This window comes from Zalophus californianus, chromosome 6 (assembly GCF_009762305.2).
Source record: "Zalophus californianus isolate mZalCal1 chromosome 6, mZalCal1.pri.v2, whole genome shotgun sequence".
Classification (NCBI taxonomy): domain Eukaryota; kingdom Metazoa; phylum Chordata; class Mammalia; order Carnivora; family Otariidae; genus Zalophus; species Zalophus californianus.
In genome coordinates this window covers 15,371,460-15,388,689 of record NC_045600.1, presented here as the reverse complement: position 1 = coordinate 15,388,689, position 17,230 = coordinate 15,371,460, and the positions used below count along the sequence as shown (strand labels likewise).

The 17,230-nt window shown below is 39.4% G+C and overlaps 1 protein-coding gene across 4 annotated transcripts; it reads left to right on the top strand.

Moving 5' to 3' along the window:
- The first annotated feature begins 5,801 nt into the window (after nucleotides 1–5,801).
- On the top strand, nucleotides 5,802–16,507 carry GPR65 (G protein-coupled receptor 65). 4 transcript variants are annotated; one of them, XM_027572765.2, is made up of 2 exons: nucleotides 5,802–5,882; nucleotides 13,609–16,507. In XM_027572765.2, exon 2 carries the CDS (start codon nucleotides 14,059–14,061, stop codon nucleotides 15,082–15,084), a length of 1,026 nt encoding a protein of 341 aa, XP_027428566.1. In that variant the 5' UTR covers nucleotides 5,802–5,882; nucleotides 13,609–14,058; the 3' UTR covers nucleotides 15,085–16,507. The 4 variants fall into 4 exon arrangements, with proteins under 4 accessions (XP_027428566.1, XP_027428569.1, XP_027428568.1 ...); XM_027572768.2 differs by having other exon boundaries at nucleotides 5,825–5,882; nucleotides 13,592–16,507; XM_027572767.2 differs by lacking the exon at nucleotides 5,802–5,882 and adding an exon at nucleotides 6,152–6,233.
- Nucleotides 16,508–17,230: the final 723 nt, after the last annotated feature.

Here is a 17,230-nt window from a genome sequence, read left to right as displayed (position 1 = left end):
ACAGAACAGATACTTCCACATGGATGACAAAGATGTCCATTTATTATCCTGACTTTAAAAGTTGTTAATCAGCAGTCTGTACACCTACAGTACATCAGAGGAAACAATTTGGAGTTAATATCCTTCTTAACATTCGTGGACATAATAAAGGCCATTAAAAGTTATTTATGTAATTTACAGACATCAAGCAATACATATTAGATCTTCTAAAAAGGTATCTAGCATATTAAAACCTCTAGTCTAGTTTGATAACATATCTCCTTTTTAACTGTTACTATACTTAAGGTGATCTGACTTGACGTTGAAGTCAAAAGCATTTACAAGTCTGAAATGACAGGCTGTTATTAGCTCAAGTTTTTGAAAAATCTGGAGCCAAATAAACTAATGGTAAAATGGTGCAAAATGGAATTGAATCACTGATGAAGGGACAGTGGGAAAAGCAACCAAAGGCAAGAATTCAAAAAAAGGGGGTTTCCTCACTCCTCTCTTTTCAGGAGTTCTGTTCTCCCCCTCACCGTCTCTTACCCAAGCACCCATCCCCGACACCAGTTGTTCTCAAACTTGGGAGCATCAGAACTACTCAGAGCGTTTGTTAGAACACACACATCGCCGGACTCCCACCTGAGCTTCTGACACCCTACGCCTGGGGAGGGATGGGTAACTGTAGCTCTCAAACATGACATGAGTCACGTGACATCGATGCTGCTAATTGGAGACCCACACCTGGAGAATCATGGATGTAAATGATTCCAGTCTCAGGCCAGAACCACAGATGCAAGAAATAGAACATTCTTTATCTTTCTGTAACCCAGCTAAAATGGTGTTTGAATCTCTCATCGCCAAGCTGGTGGAAACTTAATCGCAGTTCATTCGGGGTCCAACCTCACCTTCCTCTGGGTTCTGCCTGCATTAGCCTGCTAGGGCTGCCACAACAAAGTACCCCAGACTGGTGGCTTAAACAACAGAAATTCATTTTCTCACAGTTCTGGAGGCTGTGTAGTCTAAGATCAAAGTGTTGACAGGTTGAGCTTCTTCAGAGGCTTCTCTCTGTGGGTCACGGGTGACCAGCTTCTCTTCACGTGGTCTTTCCCGAGTGCCCATGTATCCCTGGTGTCTCTGTGTGTCCAAATCTCCTCTTCTGATAAGGACACTGGTCATGTTGGATTAGGGCACTTCATTTTAACTTAATCGCCTCTTTAAAGGCCCCATCTCAGGGCGCCTGAGTGGCTCAGTCGTTAGGCGTCTGCCTTCGACTCAGGTCATGATCCCGGGGTCCTGGGATCGAGCCCCTCATTGGGCTCCCTGCTCAGCGGGAGGCCTCCTTTTTCCTCTCCTCCCACAAGCTCCTGCTTGTGTTTCCTCTCTCGCTGTCTCTCTCTCTCTGTCAAATAAATAAATAAAATATTTAAGAAATAAATAAATAAATAAAGGCCCCATCTCCAAATACAGTCCAGTTCTGAGGTACTAAGGGTTACGACTTCAGCCTATGAGTTTTGGCAGAGGGGTGGAGGGGTATAATTCAGCCCACAATGCCAGCTAAGATCCAAGGAGTTTTCAAAGATACAAATGTAGGGATCCGAAGGGGCACCTGCACCCCAATGTTTATAGCAGCAACGTCCACAATAGCCAAACTGTGGAAAGAGCTCAGGCGTCTATCAACACACGAATGGATAAAGAAGATGTGGTTTATATATACAATGGAATATTACTCAGCCCTCAGAAAGGATGAATAGTTACCATTTACAATGACACGGATGAAACTGGAGGGTATTATGCTGAGTGAAACAAGTCAATCAGAGAAAAACAATTATCATATGGTTTCACTCATATGTGGACTATAAGAAGCAGTGCAGAGGATCATAGGGTAACAGATGGAAAACTGAATGGGAAGTCATCAAAGGGGGAGACAAACCACGAGAGACTCTTAACCATAGGAAACAAACTGAGGGCTGCTGGAGGGGTGGTGGGTGGGGGAATGGGGCAACTGGGTGATGGGCATTAAGGAGGACATGTGATGTGATGAGCACTGGGTATTAGATCCAACTGATGAACTATTGAACTCTACATCTGAAACTAATGATGTACTATATGTTGGCTAATTGAATTTAAATTTTTAAAAAAAGAAAAGAAAAATAAATAAAAGAAAATGAAAATAGCCAGGTACCTGGCTGGCTCAGTTGGAAGAGCATGTGGGATTCTTCATCTCAGGGTTGTGAATTTAAGACCCATGTTGGGTGTAGAAATTACTAAAAAATAAAATAAACTTGAAAAAAATAAAACGTAAATGCATAATCTAGGGGCAAGAGGTAAAAATATTTCAAAATAAATACATAAATAAAATGGGGGGGGAAGATCCAGGGAGTTTTCATGTTGTCAATGCTAGAGGATTGTAGCTCAACCCTTGGATCTCAAGGTGACCTTCTATCAATGCTGGCCTCTCCTGAGATGCCCTCATTCCCATCTGGTCTTCAGTAGTTAGCCCCTAGAGGACTCACCCAACTTGTTCCTCATCGACAGCTACAAGGCAGCTCGTGTGACATGCTGGGCCACTGGCAGCACCGTGACACAGGCTGAGGCCTTCCATCGCTTCTGTGTGCCCTCTGTGACCTTCCAGAAATGATTCTACTCCCCCTGTGCTAGGGGCACGGGGCATCTTGCTGAGGCTGTCTCTGGCCTCTCCCACACACACCCTTGAGTCTTACCGCCTAGACTTCACCCTGGACCTGAGCCACAGGTCCACCCTCCTCCCCAGATCAGACGCCTCATCTGGAGTAACTGCCTCCCCACCTCACCGCAGGGCTTGCTGGGCAGTGGGGTGCAAGCAGTCAGGATGCCAAGTCCCCGTCTCAGATGCCACATCTGAGCTCTCATAACTTCCTCTCTTGCAACCCTGAGTCCCACCCCCACCAGGCAGGAAAACCCTTTTTCTGCTCTTGGGGGAGGGAAGCTCTGCTTTGTCTCTACAGGTACTCTCCCTAGCAGACTGTGCTTCAGTAATTTCCACTCTCCTATGCCACAGAAATTTTTTGAATCTCAAACCCTAGCATTGTCTTCTCCCTCCCATCTACCCATCCACTTTTCTGCCAAGAATTCCTCTTCTGATGCAAGACACGCAAAATAGCTAATTGCATTGGGTGGGGGTGGGAAAAGGAAACAGGTCAGTGTTTCAGAACATCCCCTGCCATGTCTGCTAGCTGCTCGTGAAACTGCACCGAACAGGCCCTGTAGCCTCACAGAGGATCATTCATCGGCAGATTAGGCTCTTGCACTGCCTGCCTCATGGAGAAGTGGAACCAGGCAGAACCACATTCTCTTCCCCTTTCCTCCATGGGGGGACCAAGTGCCCTGCTGCTGGCTACTGCTGGCCTCAGAAGAGCAAACAGCCAGCACATTAGCAACACCAGCCCCTTCAGGTAGTCTTCTGAATAACTGCTAAGTGGCTCTTTCTCACCGTGGAGCTGTTAAAAATGTCACAGAGACTCAATGCCCTGAAATTTCCAACTGTTTGGTAGGTAGCCCTGTGGTTGAAAATACAGTATTGCCATATATTCTGGACTACAAGAGAAGCAAACTTACTGGAGCGCCTGGGTGGCTCAGTCGGTTAAGCGTCTGCCTTGGGTTTGGGGCATGATCCCGTGGTCCTGGGATCTCAGGAGGTCCCTGCTCAGCGGGGATCTGCTTCTCCCTCTCCCTCTGCCCCTCCCCCCACACACTCGTTCTCTCTCTTTCTCCAATAAATAAATAAAATCTTTTTTAAAAAATTTACTATAGGTTGTTAAATGTCTTACTGTATAGAATTGGCCAAGTTTTAGTATAGGTGACTACACAGGTTTTCTCCTATTTAATCAGAAGTGAAAGTTTGATTGTGTTTCTTCTATCTTGTAACTATATCCTTTCTTTTTCCTGAAGAGCAAAAGACACAAATATTTTGATGTAAATATGAATATACCTTTCCCCTAAGAGCAGAAATCTAGTCTATTTAGGCAAAATAAGAGATTGTGAGAGTCATGAAATAGCAACGCCCAGAAGCCACAGATAAGTGGATGTGTAAAACCAAGGAAAAATGAGAATTTTAGATTAGAGTCACAAGGAAAATGATATCATTACTTTCAGTTTTGTAAAGTCTTAAGGGCTTTATTATTAATTTTCCACATTATACTTAAATTTTCATTATTTCAATAAAAATATGAAGTATTCTAAGTTTTTAAGTTACTGTATGCTAAATTACTTTGCAAACTCTCATGTACTTTATAAATGTGAGTTACTTTTGTTATTCTTCTTGAGAAACCCACAAAGGAAGTAGAGAAAATCTGTTATATTCCTGTTATGTCCTGAATAACTCTAAGATTAAAAGTCTTGGTTCTATCACAAGACCATCTTTTCTGCTTCTGTGTGGAAATTAAAAAAAAAACAAGAAACCATACCAGCAACATCCTCTGATGTCTGTTCACAAAAACAGACTCAGATTGTCCTGATTACAGTTTTTAAATTTAAGTCAAATTTATCCACCCCACATTAATCCTGTCCTTATAATGTTTCCCCTTCCTTTGTAATAAAAGTTTACAAGGGCCAGGTTCAAATGTGACGTCTCTGACTTTTTTATATCTCAAAAGTTCTGGGAGTTAATTTCACCTTATATTAAACCATTTGTAGATTTGGCAGCAACTGTCCGCATGTTAAAGTACTAAATGAGTTTTCATTAAAACAATTCTGTCTTTCTCAAATAAATTTTCAAGTTTCAAAGAATTGATTTGCCTAAGCCAGTTAGGTCAACTAGGTTGTAGCATGGTTTTTAGCAATCCCTGCTCTCTATTCTGAGAGAGTAATGAAAGGAGAAAATGGTCTACAAAGAAATACTCTGTAGCTAGTCCTGTTGGTCCAGAGAGAAAGAGAGAAAGAAGGAAGGAAAGAAGAAAGAAAGAGAGAGAGAGAGAGAGAGAGAGAGAGAGAGAGAGAGAGAAAGAAAGAAAGAAGAAAGAGAGAAAGAAAGAAAAAAAGAAAGAAAGAAAGAAAGAAAGAAAGAAAGAAAGAAAGAAAGAAAGAAAGAAAGAAAGAAAGAAAGGAAGGAAGGAAGGAAGGAAGGAAGGAAGGAAGGAAGGAAGGAAGGAAGGAAGGAAGGAAGGAAGGAGGGAGGGAAGGAGCGAGGGAAGAAGCGAGGGAAGGAGGGAGGGAGGCAGGCAAGGCAGGCAGGCAAGCAGGCAGGCTTCACAATGTTGCCACCATTAGGCAAGGAAACATGCTCATTACACACCCAACATCCATTCTTCCCAGGAAGTTCATCCAGCTGAATCCATGTAGACCATCTGCTCCCACGTCATACATCCAGTGATTCATCCTTTCTTTTTTTCTTCTTTCTTTCTTTCTTTTTTTGGACGTCTCTTTGAGTACTTATCCATTTTTGCCCTTGTATTATGGTTGTGACTGAACATGTCTTTCTTTCAACGGGTGATGAGGTCCTTGTGCACCATAGCCAGATCCTGCATCAATCCCTGAACAATGCCTTAAGAGTATAATAGATATATGTATAGACAGAATAAATGAATGAGTGAGCGAGTGATTACATGAAATTCTAGTACATATTCTATTAAATAAACACATATAATATCAGTATACATTGTGATTAAGATGCAAAGAGGAAAGTGAATCATAACAATTATACTACAGTAACAAATAAACAAAAACATCTTTTAAAACATTTAGGAGACTTCTTTTGTTCAAATTTGGATAATGTAAATCCTCATTAAGAGGTCACTTCCTCATTGTTTTGTGATGAAACATGAGTGCAATTTCCCGTCCCCTCACTAGGGTTAGTTTCTCATCTCGGTGCAAGCAGATTTATCCAGCTCCGCAGTGGACAAGATCGTCACCCCCAAGAAACATGGGTAAGTGTATGATTAAACAATAAAATAAGATTTTTATGTAGATGACATACTTTGGCATGATTGTCAGTAATGTTCACAACCTTTTATCGAGTTTAGGCTATATGAATGCAATGAAGCAGAACTTTGTAAGAGAGAAAGAAATGAGACTGACACATGGTTTCCTCTTCTCTGAGCAGTGGTAAAAGGATGTCAAAAATGATATTTAGAAAGAGTTAGGTAAAACTACCGATATGCAAAAGAGGAATTTTTATGCTCCGTTCCCTTTTCAGGAAACCTCATATTGGCAAACTGAATTTTTTGTGAAGAAATCTACCAGCTCCCAACTGTAAAGTCATCCTGTGCCATTTCCTGGTTGGTACGATGGTCTCATGATACTTTTTATGTCATCAGAAGTAATGTGAAATTTGGAAATAGGATTTCCAGTATTAATAAGTATTAAGTCATAATTCTTACTTAAAAAGTGGCTATCAGTATCTGGCACATAGTAGTCTTAATAAGCAGCTATTAAACCGATCAATGAAGGGAAGTAAATGTTTCCTATAACCTCTAGGAAAACATTGTCATCAATGATTTGTACTATTCGAGGACCTGGTTAATAATAGATATATTTTAATACACTGGGGATTATCTTCTTTTGGCATTTGGTAAAAATTCAAGTCAAAATTAGAAACTTATCCAAATTTCTCAACACTGGTTCTAAAAACAATTTTGTCAAAATTTTGTTAAAGTAGTAAAAATGATATCTGAAAAGAGGTATGAATAATAAGAACTGTGTATTCCATTAAAATCTCAAAAGCAAAAAAAATCTCAGATTCACACAAATTAATTCAACAACTATTATCTGCAGAGCTTGGTATCATATGTGAGATGTTGCTGTACAAATTACACTCTGAGTGCCCCTGGGGTCTCCACTATGTTCTGGGTAGATGACCAAATGTGATCTCCTCTCAGGACATGTAGGGGATATCAAAGGATACCTGCAGACTAGCAGTGTGTCATTAGAACAGTACTCTCATCCAATACATAGTGAAGGCCTCCCATGTGCCGTGAACATTATGTGTGTTCTCACTTTGTTGTCACGATAACTCTCTAAAGTGAGTGTTAAATTTACCTGTGAAGACTGAAACTTAGAGAAGAAGCACCAGGGTCACAAACCCCCCAAAGGCTGTGAGAGTCTTTCAAAAAGGCTCCAGAGCCACACGCATAACGACAGCCTCATTACCACTGCTTCTGTTATCCAAGAGAGGACACTCTGTATCTGCTTCATCAAACTATTTGATCTTGTGATGGTTTTAGTCAAGGCGGGAAATGTTTTTACAGAGAAAGAAATTCATTCCATTGAGAACTTTATAAATCCTCCTAAAATTATGTTTCCCTTTTATCCATCCTTTTTTCTTCCTTAAAAGAAAAGATGCATACTTATTAAGATGAATAGAGGAGGAAGGGGCACCCACTGCCGCCCCACCCCCGACCCCTGCCTTGACCTCTCAGTCCTGGTCCCAAGGAAGGATATTTTCATGGTTGAATTGTGTTCTTCCCAGACACGTGAGCCTAGTGATAGGTGGGACCCTGTGTAGCCATCGGAGCAGAGTTCCATCCTCCGTAGCTTATTCAACCCTTTGTGCATCTCAGACTTTTTTCTAGTGTCATTTTCTACCTTCACTTTTATCCTTTAGAGGTCCCTTTTATGAGGATTTGGGGGGTCAGTTTTCTCAGTGGTAGTTTATCTTAAACTGTCCTTAATTTTGCTTTGGTTTTGACATTTAATTCCATTGGGTATATAATTATAGGATGACATAAATTTTCATAGCCATTTGGAAATATCAACCCACTGTCTCTTGGTCTCTGTTATTACTTCTGTGAAGTCCTTTGTCACTCTACAGTTCATTCTTTGTAGGTACTCCATTTTTTCTCTCTGGCCCTTTTTTTTCTTAGTCTTGGATCAGCAGATTCATTGCAGTGTGTCTAAGTGAATGTAGATTTCCATCTTTGTTTTTAATCCTATTTGGGATTTGCTGGGTTTCATAAATCTGAGGATTCCATGTCCTTCATCATCTATGCTAGACAGCTGTCAGTCATTATCTTTGCAAACATTCCCTATTTTCTCTCTTCTGTCTCTTATGGAACTCTAATTAAACATATGCGGACCTTTTCGCTTTATCCTCCATGGCTCTTTGTTTTTTTTCCCATCTCTTTAACACCCTGATAATTTTGTATGATTTCCTTAGATCTATCTTGCAGTATGCTAGTTTTCTCTTCAATGAGTTTAAATTCCTTCCTTTATTTCTTATTTTTAAAAAAAGATTTTATGTATTTATTTGAGGGAGAGAGAGAGTACGAGAGGGGTGGGGGAGGATCAGAGGCAGAGGGAGAAGCAGGCTCCCCGCTGAGCAGGGCTCGATCCCAGGACCCTGGGATGATGACCTGAGCCCAAGGCAGACGCTTGATCAACTGAGCCACCCAGGCGCCCCTCCTTTATTTCTTATTAAACATACTTGTTTTGTGTTGTATATCTATTAATTTTATTCTAAAGCTCTTGTGGATCTGCTACTCATCTTCCTCATTTTTTGATGAATCTTACAGTGGTTAATTTGTGTGTGTGTGTGTGTGTGTGTGTGTGTGTGTGTGTTTTAATGAACTCATATTTGTTAGAACTCTGTGAGGATTTTTTTTTTATTTAATATTTTCTATTGAGATATAGTTGACACACGATGTTCCATTAGTTTCCAGTGGACAACATAGTGATTCGATAACTCTATACCTTATTCTATGCTCACCGCAAGTGTAGCTGCCCTGTCCCCATACAACACCATTACAGTATCATCAACTATATTCCCTATGCTGTATCTTTTATCCCCGTGACTTATTCATTCCTTAACTAGAAGCCTGTGTCTCCCACTCCGCTTCACCCAGCTGGCTCACCCTCGTGCCCCCTCCCTTCTGGCAACCATCCATTCCTTCTGAGAGAATTCTTTGAAGCCTAGGTTGAGAGAACTTTCCTCAAGGGATGATTTGTATTTACTTCTTCCAGGTTCCTAGGATATTTGTTTTTTCATATGGCAAACTTTCATTTTTGGCGAATTCATTTTCATATTGTTTATATTATTTATTGTTTGCTTTGGTTTCTATGAATTTCTTTTTATATGTGAGAAAAGAAGTAAAATCTTATCAGTTCTTAAGAAGGTCTATATGCTCCATCTGCAGGTAATTTAGATGATGGTTGGCTGTCAAGATTCTTTATAGCTCATCCCACAGAGCCTTTGATTCTACTTTCTAACTTTGTAATTGCAATATAACATACATGCAGAAAAATGCACATGTCCTAAGTGTACAGCTTGATGAATGTCTACAAACTGAACACGTTCATGGAATGAACACTCAGAGCAAAACCAGAATATGACAAATTCTCAGAAGTCTCCCTCATGCCCTTTTCCAGTCATTACCCGGCCCCTCCCCCAAAGTAACCACTACCTGACTTCTTTTTTTTTCTGATATTTAAATGTTTAATATGATACTTTATAACCAAATTAAACAAGGGTTTGTCCATCTAATGTGCAGCAAGCCAATTAAAACTGTCACTGAGTTTTGCAGTGAAGAAAGGTAGGGTATTTATTAGTGTGGCACCACCCAGAAGAATGGGGAGCTAATACTCTAGAGTCCTGAGCTCCCCAATGGCTGGCAAGTGAGGGCTCTGAAGGGTAAAATTTGGGGCAGGGGTCTTTGAGGAAGTGGGTATCATTGAGTGGAGGCCTATGAGATCATGCTAGCAGAGGTCTCCTGAGAAGGTGGACACTGTTTTGTTTTGTTTTTGTTTTTAAAGATTTTATTTATTTATTTATTTATTTATTTATTTATTTATAGAGAGAGAGAGAGAAAGAAACAGCATGAGAGGGGAGGGAGTGAGAGGGAGAAGCAGGCTCCCCGCTCAGCCAGGAGCCCGATGTGGGACTCGATCCCAGGACTCCGGGATCATGACCTGAGCCGAAGGCAGTCACTTAACCAACTGAGACACCCAGGCGCTCTGTTTTGTTTTTTTTTAAGATCTTATTTATTATTTGAGAGAGAGAGTGTGAGTGGTGGGCAGGGGGAGAGGGAGAGAGAGAAGCAGACTCCCCACTGAGCAAGGATCCCAACATGGGACTCAGTCCCAGAACCCTGAGATCATGACCTGAACTGAAGGCAGATGCTTAACCCACTGAGCCACCCAGGGGCCCCAAAGGTGGACACTACTGAGTGGAGGCCCATGAGGTCTTGTTAACAGGTGCTCTGATCTTGCTTCATCTGGCCCCCTGAAGGTCCTTTCCATCTCAGGAGACTTAGATTCTGAAAAACATCTTTATTCCTTCTGTTAGAGATTTCATTTGGTAAATTTAGTAATTATATATTTAAGGTAGTGCTGATTAACTACTTGTAAGTTAATGGGGTTGCATTCCTACAGGCTGCCTAGCGGGCCCTGCCATGCCCACAGGTGGTATAACCTCTAGGGTTCATTCTTTTTCTTTAAGATTTTATTTATTTATTTGAGAGAGAGAGTGAGCGAGAGAGAGGAAGAGAGAGAGAGCACGAGCGGGGGGAAGTGTAGAGGGAGAGCAAGAAGCAAACTCCCCACTAAGCAGGGAACCTGATGCGGAGCTCCATCCCAGGACCCTGAGCCACCCAGGCGCCCCTCTAGGTAGGGTTGGTTCTTGCATCTGGACTGGCAAGATAGATGCCGGCTTCAACAACACATGACTTTTGCAACAATGCAGACATATCATGCTACATATATATCAATCTCACAGTTGGTCTTATCTACATTTTCTTCCTTACCACATTATGAGTGGTGAAAGATAATTAATTTCAACCTTGAAATAGTTCACAGGGGATTCCTGAAATCAACAATAGACTCCTCGAAGCTCAGCCTCATGAATCTTAAGAACTGGGAAATTGTTTTGAGTGTGGTAGCAGGATATATGCTCCTTTTAGCCATCTATTTCTCAAATCAAGTGCAGGAAAAATTAGAGCCTGTCTAAGTAAATCCGATACATTATCCATTATAGAAAAGAAATCTATGGGCACATAACAACACATTGTTACTAAGTGTGAGGACATGATGTGAGATGATGATTTTTACAAGTTTATTTGAAGCCTGTGTAGTCTAACAGACAATATGCAAGTGATGTTTTCTAGAAAACATGTGGTCACTTTCTATTCAATTTACAGAGATGATTATTCACAAATTATTTTCTTTAATTAGATCTGTTATTATGGCTAGAAGACTTGTACTAATCTATTGGTGCTAGTATTTCAGTAGAAAATAGAAAATAATTCTCTTCTTTCTCGACAAAGCTGGTCTGCATTGCTACAAAAATACCTCAGCTTTCTAAGGCATTTTTATGCAAAAAGCAGAAAGCAAAATGGTTAAGAGTCAAGAGGCTTTATTTAACATTCCAACCTAGGATTGTGGCCAGAGTTCTACCAATGATTAAATAGGTATTTCCAGGGTAATGGCTTAATATATGGCTCAATTCTTTATTTGTAATATAAGGTTATAATAAATAGCACAGAATTGTAGTAACACATAAATTATAAAAAATATGCATGCCATTTTAAATGGTGCCTAGCACATAGAAAGCCTTTAATAAATGGACCCCTGCTCTGATTTCTAACAGTGTAGATTAACTTTACCTACTTTTTAATCAGATAGTATATATTCTTTTGTGCCGGCCTTTTTCTGTCACTCTGCCTTATGTTTCTGAGCTTCAACTGTGTTATTGTACACAGCAATAATTTGTGCATTTTCATTGATGTATAGATTTCAATTGTGTTAAAATTTACTTATCTATTTACTTCTCTATTCTACTACAAGGGCTCATTCCACTTGGGGGATATTACAAATAACGCTACTATGAATATCCTAATTCTAACCCACATCCTTCAGTAAACACCTGTATGTACTTCTGTTGACCATATACCTAGAAATGGAATTGCTAAATCACACGGTATACGTAAGTGTCAAAACAATTTTCCAACCAACAGTATATAAGAGTCCCAGGCGCTCTACATCCTCACCACAACTTGGTAATTTCTTTTTTCATTTTATTTATTCAGGGGGGTGTATAGTTATATCTTGTTGTGGTTTTAGTTTGAATTCCCTTGATGACTGACGAAGTTGAGCACATAGATTCAGCACGAGTTCATGGCTGGTGTGCAGATCGCAGGACTAAACTAAGAGTGTAGACTCAGTCCCCATTCCCGAGTGAGGACCAGCCAGAAGCCATGAATACTCAGGGATTTTTCATCATGGCTCCTCACGGAAACTTGCCAACTTTCCCTGCTGTCTGCAAGGAGCTGTCCAGTTTGTTGTTTCTTATGTTTATTTTTCTAATTCACCTTTTGTGTGAGAGCAGAGGCTCCAGGATCCCCACACATGTGGGATATAGAGAACCACTTCCTGCCTGTGTGTGTCTGAGCTCTGTCTCCAGCTTCTCTGCATTAGAGGCTCTAGTTACTTCTTCCAATCCACATATGCCTCCAGGACATCCAGAGTTTTTTGCTCACCTACCTTCCTGATCTCAGCTCCCACTTCCTTTTTTCCATCACAGTTTTTTTTTTTTTTTTTTTTTTCCTCTCTGGAAGTTTCACCTATTGATTTAAAAGGTTGTTTTCTCACATTTTGTTCATATTTCTAGGTGTGGTAAAACAAGAAGATTTGGGGAATTTTAGTTCTCCACTTTGTTTTAAGAATGACATATAAATAGGTACTCTGAACATGGTTTTTTCTTCTAGCAGAACTCTTGTGACTTGCGGTGGCAAGGCCTCTGTGGTGCTCAGGCTCACTCACACTAGGAAATGGGTGGTTTTGGTGTCATCAAGCACACAACAAGAAGACAAATCTTTTGTTCTCTGCATAGTTACTCTACAGAGGGTCCTGTGAAGCTCCCTGTCACATAAATCATCCAAAGCACTAATAGGCCTCGCTAGCAAAGGAATAGAGACAGAAGTATTTCTCTACTCTACTATGAAGAGAAGAATGGGTTCTCTGTTCCTATGTGAATCTATAACATCAGACCTTTAAAAAACTAAGCTAATAAACAATCAGGTACAAAGGTAGACGCTGATGATGACAAGATTTTGCCCAGAATTAAGAATATTCTGCCCTCTCTTTCACAAAAGTACAGGAAAGATAATGTGCCCATGAAGGAAGCGAAGGAAAAACAAAAAGAGGCAGTGTTTCTAATTATTTATGAAGTTTTAGCAAGCTGCTATATTTTAAAATATTTCACTTTATTACATTTCTTGTGACAATATTTTCTTGGCTAATAAGCGGATAGTGAAAGTGCCTCATACCTAGATTGCATACAAAATTAAACATTTGAAATCATATAACTATACAGTTTATCATACAACTCAAAAGCATTTACTGATTACAAACAAATCATTACATTTGCCATTTTTATTAGCTCTGAAATTAACGTTGTAACTTTAGCTTTGTGATCATGTCCAGTGAGAAATAGAATTCCCTCTAATCTATCACCTTGTGGGTAATTCTTATTTGAAATAGAGTAAAATTTCTCAGCTTGATTTCATTCACTGAAGTCAATTAAATAATTTCCCTTTTTAAACACCTTCATTGTAATTTAATACATTTTTGATATCTTCAAGAAATGAAATAAAAGAAGATTGTTTCAAAAGCGTGATGCATCTGCTAAACATCTAAACTATTCTAGTTCATCTTTCATTACAGAAACAAAGGCATGGTAAAAAGAGATGTTAATCTCTGTGAAAACAAAGCCTTCTATATTCATGTGTGCACCAATCTCCCGAGTTTTGTGAAGAGAAACAAAATGGGGACAACACTCTGAGGATGCTGAGGGATGACCCCGTTGGTCCCTGAGGGTTCTTCATCAGCATTCTGTGATAATAAGAACGTGGACTTCTGCTCGTCAAAATCCACTGGCCATTGTGGCTAACTGTCAGGAGGCTGGATTCTGACTTCCAACCATTGATATCTTTGTGAAAATTGGTCTACATCCACCCTTTAAAAGCACCGATGAATGAATCAGAACTTTTGAAAACAAAGAAAAATGGACACATTTTAGTAAAAAAGATGTTAAAAACAAACTGGAAGGAGGCAAAACTGACCTTGCTATTTACCTTCTGAGAACAAATGTAGTTGCCACCTTCATACAAGAAAATGAACAGCACATGTATTGAAGAACAGCACGACCTGGATCACTATTTATTTCCGATTGTTTACATCTTTGTGGTCATAGCCAGTGTCCCAGCCAACATCGGATCTCTATGTGTGTCTTTTCTGCAAGCAAAGAAGGGGAATGAGCTAGGAATTTACCTCTTCAGTTTATCACTCTCAGATCTGCTCTACACATTAACTCTCCCTCTATGGATTGATTACACTTGGAATAATGACAACTGGACCTTCTCTCCTGCCTTGTGCAAGGGGAGTGCATTCTTCATGTACATGAACTTTTACAGCAGCACGGCCTTCCTCACCTGCATCGCCATCGATCGGTACTTAGCTGTGGTCCACCCTTTGAGGTTTTCTTTTTTAAGGACAAGAAGATTTGCCTTCATGGTCAGCCTAGCCATCTGGGTATTGGAAACCATGTTCAATGGTATTATCCTGTGGGAAGATGAAACAACTATAGAATATTGTGATGCCAAGAAGTCTAATTTTACTTTATGCTACGACAAGTACCCCCTGGAGAAGTGGCAAATCCATTTCAACTTCTTTAGGACATGTACGGGGTATGCAGTACCACTGGTCATTATCATGATTTGCAACCAGAAGGTCTACCAAGCCGTGCAGCATAATCAAGCCACGGAAAACAGTGAAAAGAAGAGAATCATAAAACTCCTTGTTAGCATCACATTGACTTTTGTCTTGTGTTTTACTCCCTTTCATGTGATGCTGCTGATTCGCAGCATCTTAGAGCATGATGTGAACTTCAGTGAACTTATCTTTAAAGACCATAAGTCTGGGAAGCAGACTTATAAAATGTATAGAATCACGGTTGCATTAACAAGTTTAAATTGTGTTGCAGATCCAATTCTGTACTGTTTTGTCACTGAAACAGGAAGATCTGATATGTGGAATATATTAAAATTCTGTACTGAGAAGCTTAATAACGCAAAAGGACAAAGAAGAAGCATACTTTCTATGTCTACCAGAGACACTGTGGAATTAGAAATCCTGGAATAGAAGCAAAGATTTTTTTTAAGGTACACAGTATCATATCATCAAGATTACATTTAGAAGAGGAAATCAAGCATAGGAGGAGACGAAGTGTTCCAATTGAATATTTTAATCCTCTTCAGTGAAAATCTTTTAGAAGTGTACTGTATGGTTCCCTGAGTTTTATTAAATTGAATATTAAACAAAATTTGATATTATCCTAATGACTCTAGATCATTATTATCGATGGCAAATGGTTTCTTTTGTTTGGTGTTTTTTTTTTTATCCATGCTATAACCTTTTAGAGGTTAGTAGATGTATGGAACTCTGTGTCCTTGAATCAGTGAGCTTTGTGTCTGGTTTTCACGATTTTTGTCACTCTTTCATGGATTTCAGACCACCAACTGTCACTTTTCTCAATTGTGTGTATCTGTCTCCGACAACCTCAACTACTACATACTGCTTCTAATCTTCTCATTAGGTAACAAATATTTATTGAGCCCCCTCTATGTACTAAGCTTTGTGTTAAGTACTAGGGTTTCAGAAGAAATGGTCTCATGAAGTCTTATGAAGCTTACATCAGTTTGGAAACCTGATAAGACTTTTTATAAAGAAAAAGTAAATAGGAGTCTGAAGGCCTCTTCCATGATATAAAGCTATGAGCTACATGAACGCTCTTTCAGCTACTCAGAGACCTTCTTTAGTTTCTTTAAAATCATAATTTTTTTTTAAATTACAGTTGAGCACAACATAGCTGAAATTACCAGAAGTTTAATGTCTAGACAAAAAGACATATTATAGACAACTTATTCCATTAAATCTTATAGTCGGGGACTTCTTTTTGGACTTAGAATATTTAGAGACTCTTGATAGAATATATTCTTTCATGTTTATATTTTTTCATTGTGGAAATTACTCTGCCTAGTTTTAAGCAGGCATTCATTAAGTAAACATTTTTATGAACCAGAGTATTTTTCCAGATTTTTAAGGATTTTTTTTTTTTTTATCATACACTACTCCTCTCCTTTCTCTTTCCTATCTGTTTCCTATCTGTTCCTTCTACTTCCCCTCCCTGCAAAATGATCTGATAGCAAATGTCTTGGTACCATGTTGTGCCTTCACATTAGAAAACAAACATCCTGGGAACAAGAAAGACTGTATCTTTTCAATAATAAAATCAGTGAGTACACAAACTGACTACGTTTTCTATTAAGGTTTTCTGTGATGGTTTAGGTACACAAGAGAAAACCACCTTGCTTTGAGGTCACTTGTGTATTCTCTGTTCTTTGTATTTTTCTGATCATAAATTTTCTGGAGAATTAATAGATTCTGTCTGGTCACACTGAGATACATTCACATATGCTTAAAAGCTAAAGATACACCATTAAAATGAAGAGTAATCAAAATAGTTTAGGCTGTTTGATTAATTATTGATAAATTATTGGCAGGCTGTAAGTTGAATACTTGTAAAACTAAGAGATCCAAACACAATTTTGCCCACATCTGAAAACCTAGATGCTGATTAAATGTCTTGTCCAAGATCATACAGTTAGTTGGAAGCAGAGCCAGGATTGAACCCCAAAATCCTGATTTCCCTCCAGAGTTGCTTTTCCTCCTTTATGTTTATTTTTTTGTTATTTGTTTTTAACATCTCTACCCTTTCTTTCTTTAGGGATGCAAAAGGTTTACATGCATGAAGAATTGTTCAGGAGAGTCATTGGACTTAGATCAGGATAAGGGGGGAAGGAGAGTTGTTTTATTAGTGAAAGCCTCTGGAAATATAATAAATCATATGGATAGTAACTAAGCTCATCTGTTACAGAGACCTGGTTAAGACTTTGCCTCAGTTGGTTATATAAAGAGATGGAGCAAATACAAATTCATGGCACCCTTAATAAGAATGTCCTACCTAATGATTAACAACAGGATCCCTGATTTAGAATGTTGTAGGATAGGTTAAAAATGAACCAGGCCGCCAAAACCTTCAAGCAGCCTAGCCATCCTGTCTGAGCAGGGCCAGTCTCAGAGAACCCACGGTGGCAGGATGCTGTCCTGATTTCAGGGCAAAGCACTCTAGATATGATCTAAAATTTTCTACAGTCCCAACATTGGAAAGTTAATCCTTCAGTTTTGAAAAGCTTTTCCAGTTCCTAATTACAGTCCTCCACTAACA

Bases quoted from the DNA above. Each gene is read 5' to 3' on its own strand.
- GPR65 (XM_027572765.2), top strand. From the start codon at position 14,059: ATGAACAGCACATGTATTGAAGAACAGCACGACCTGGATCACTATTTA.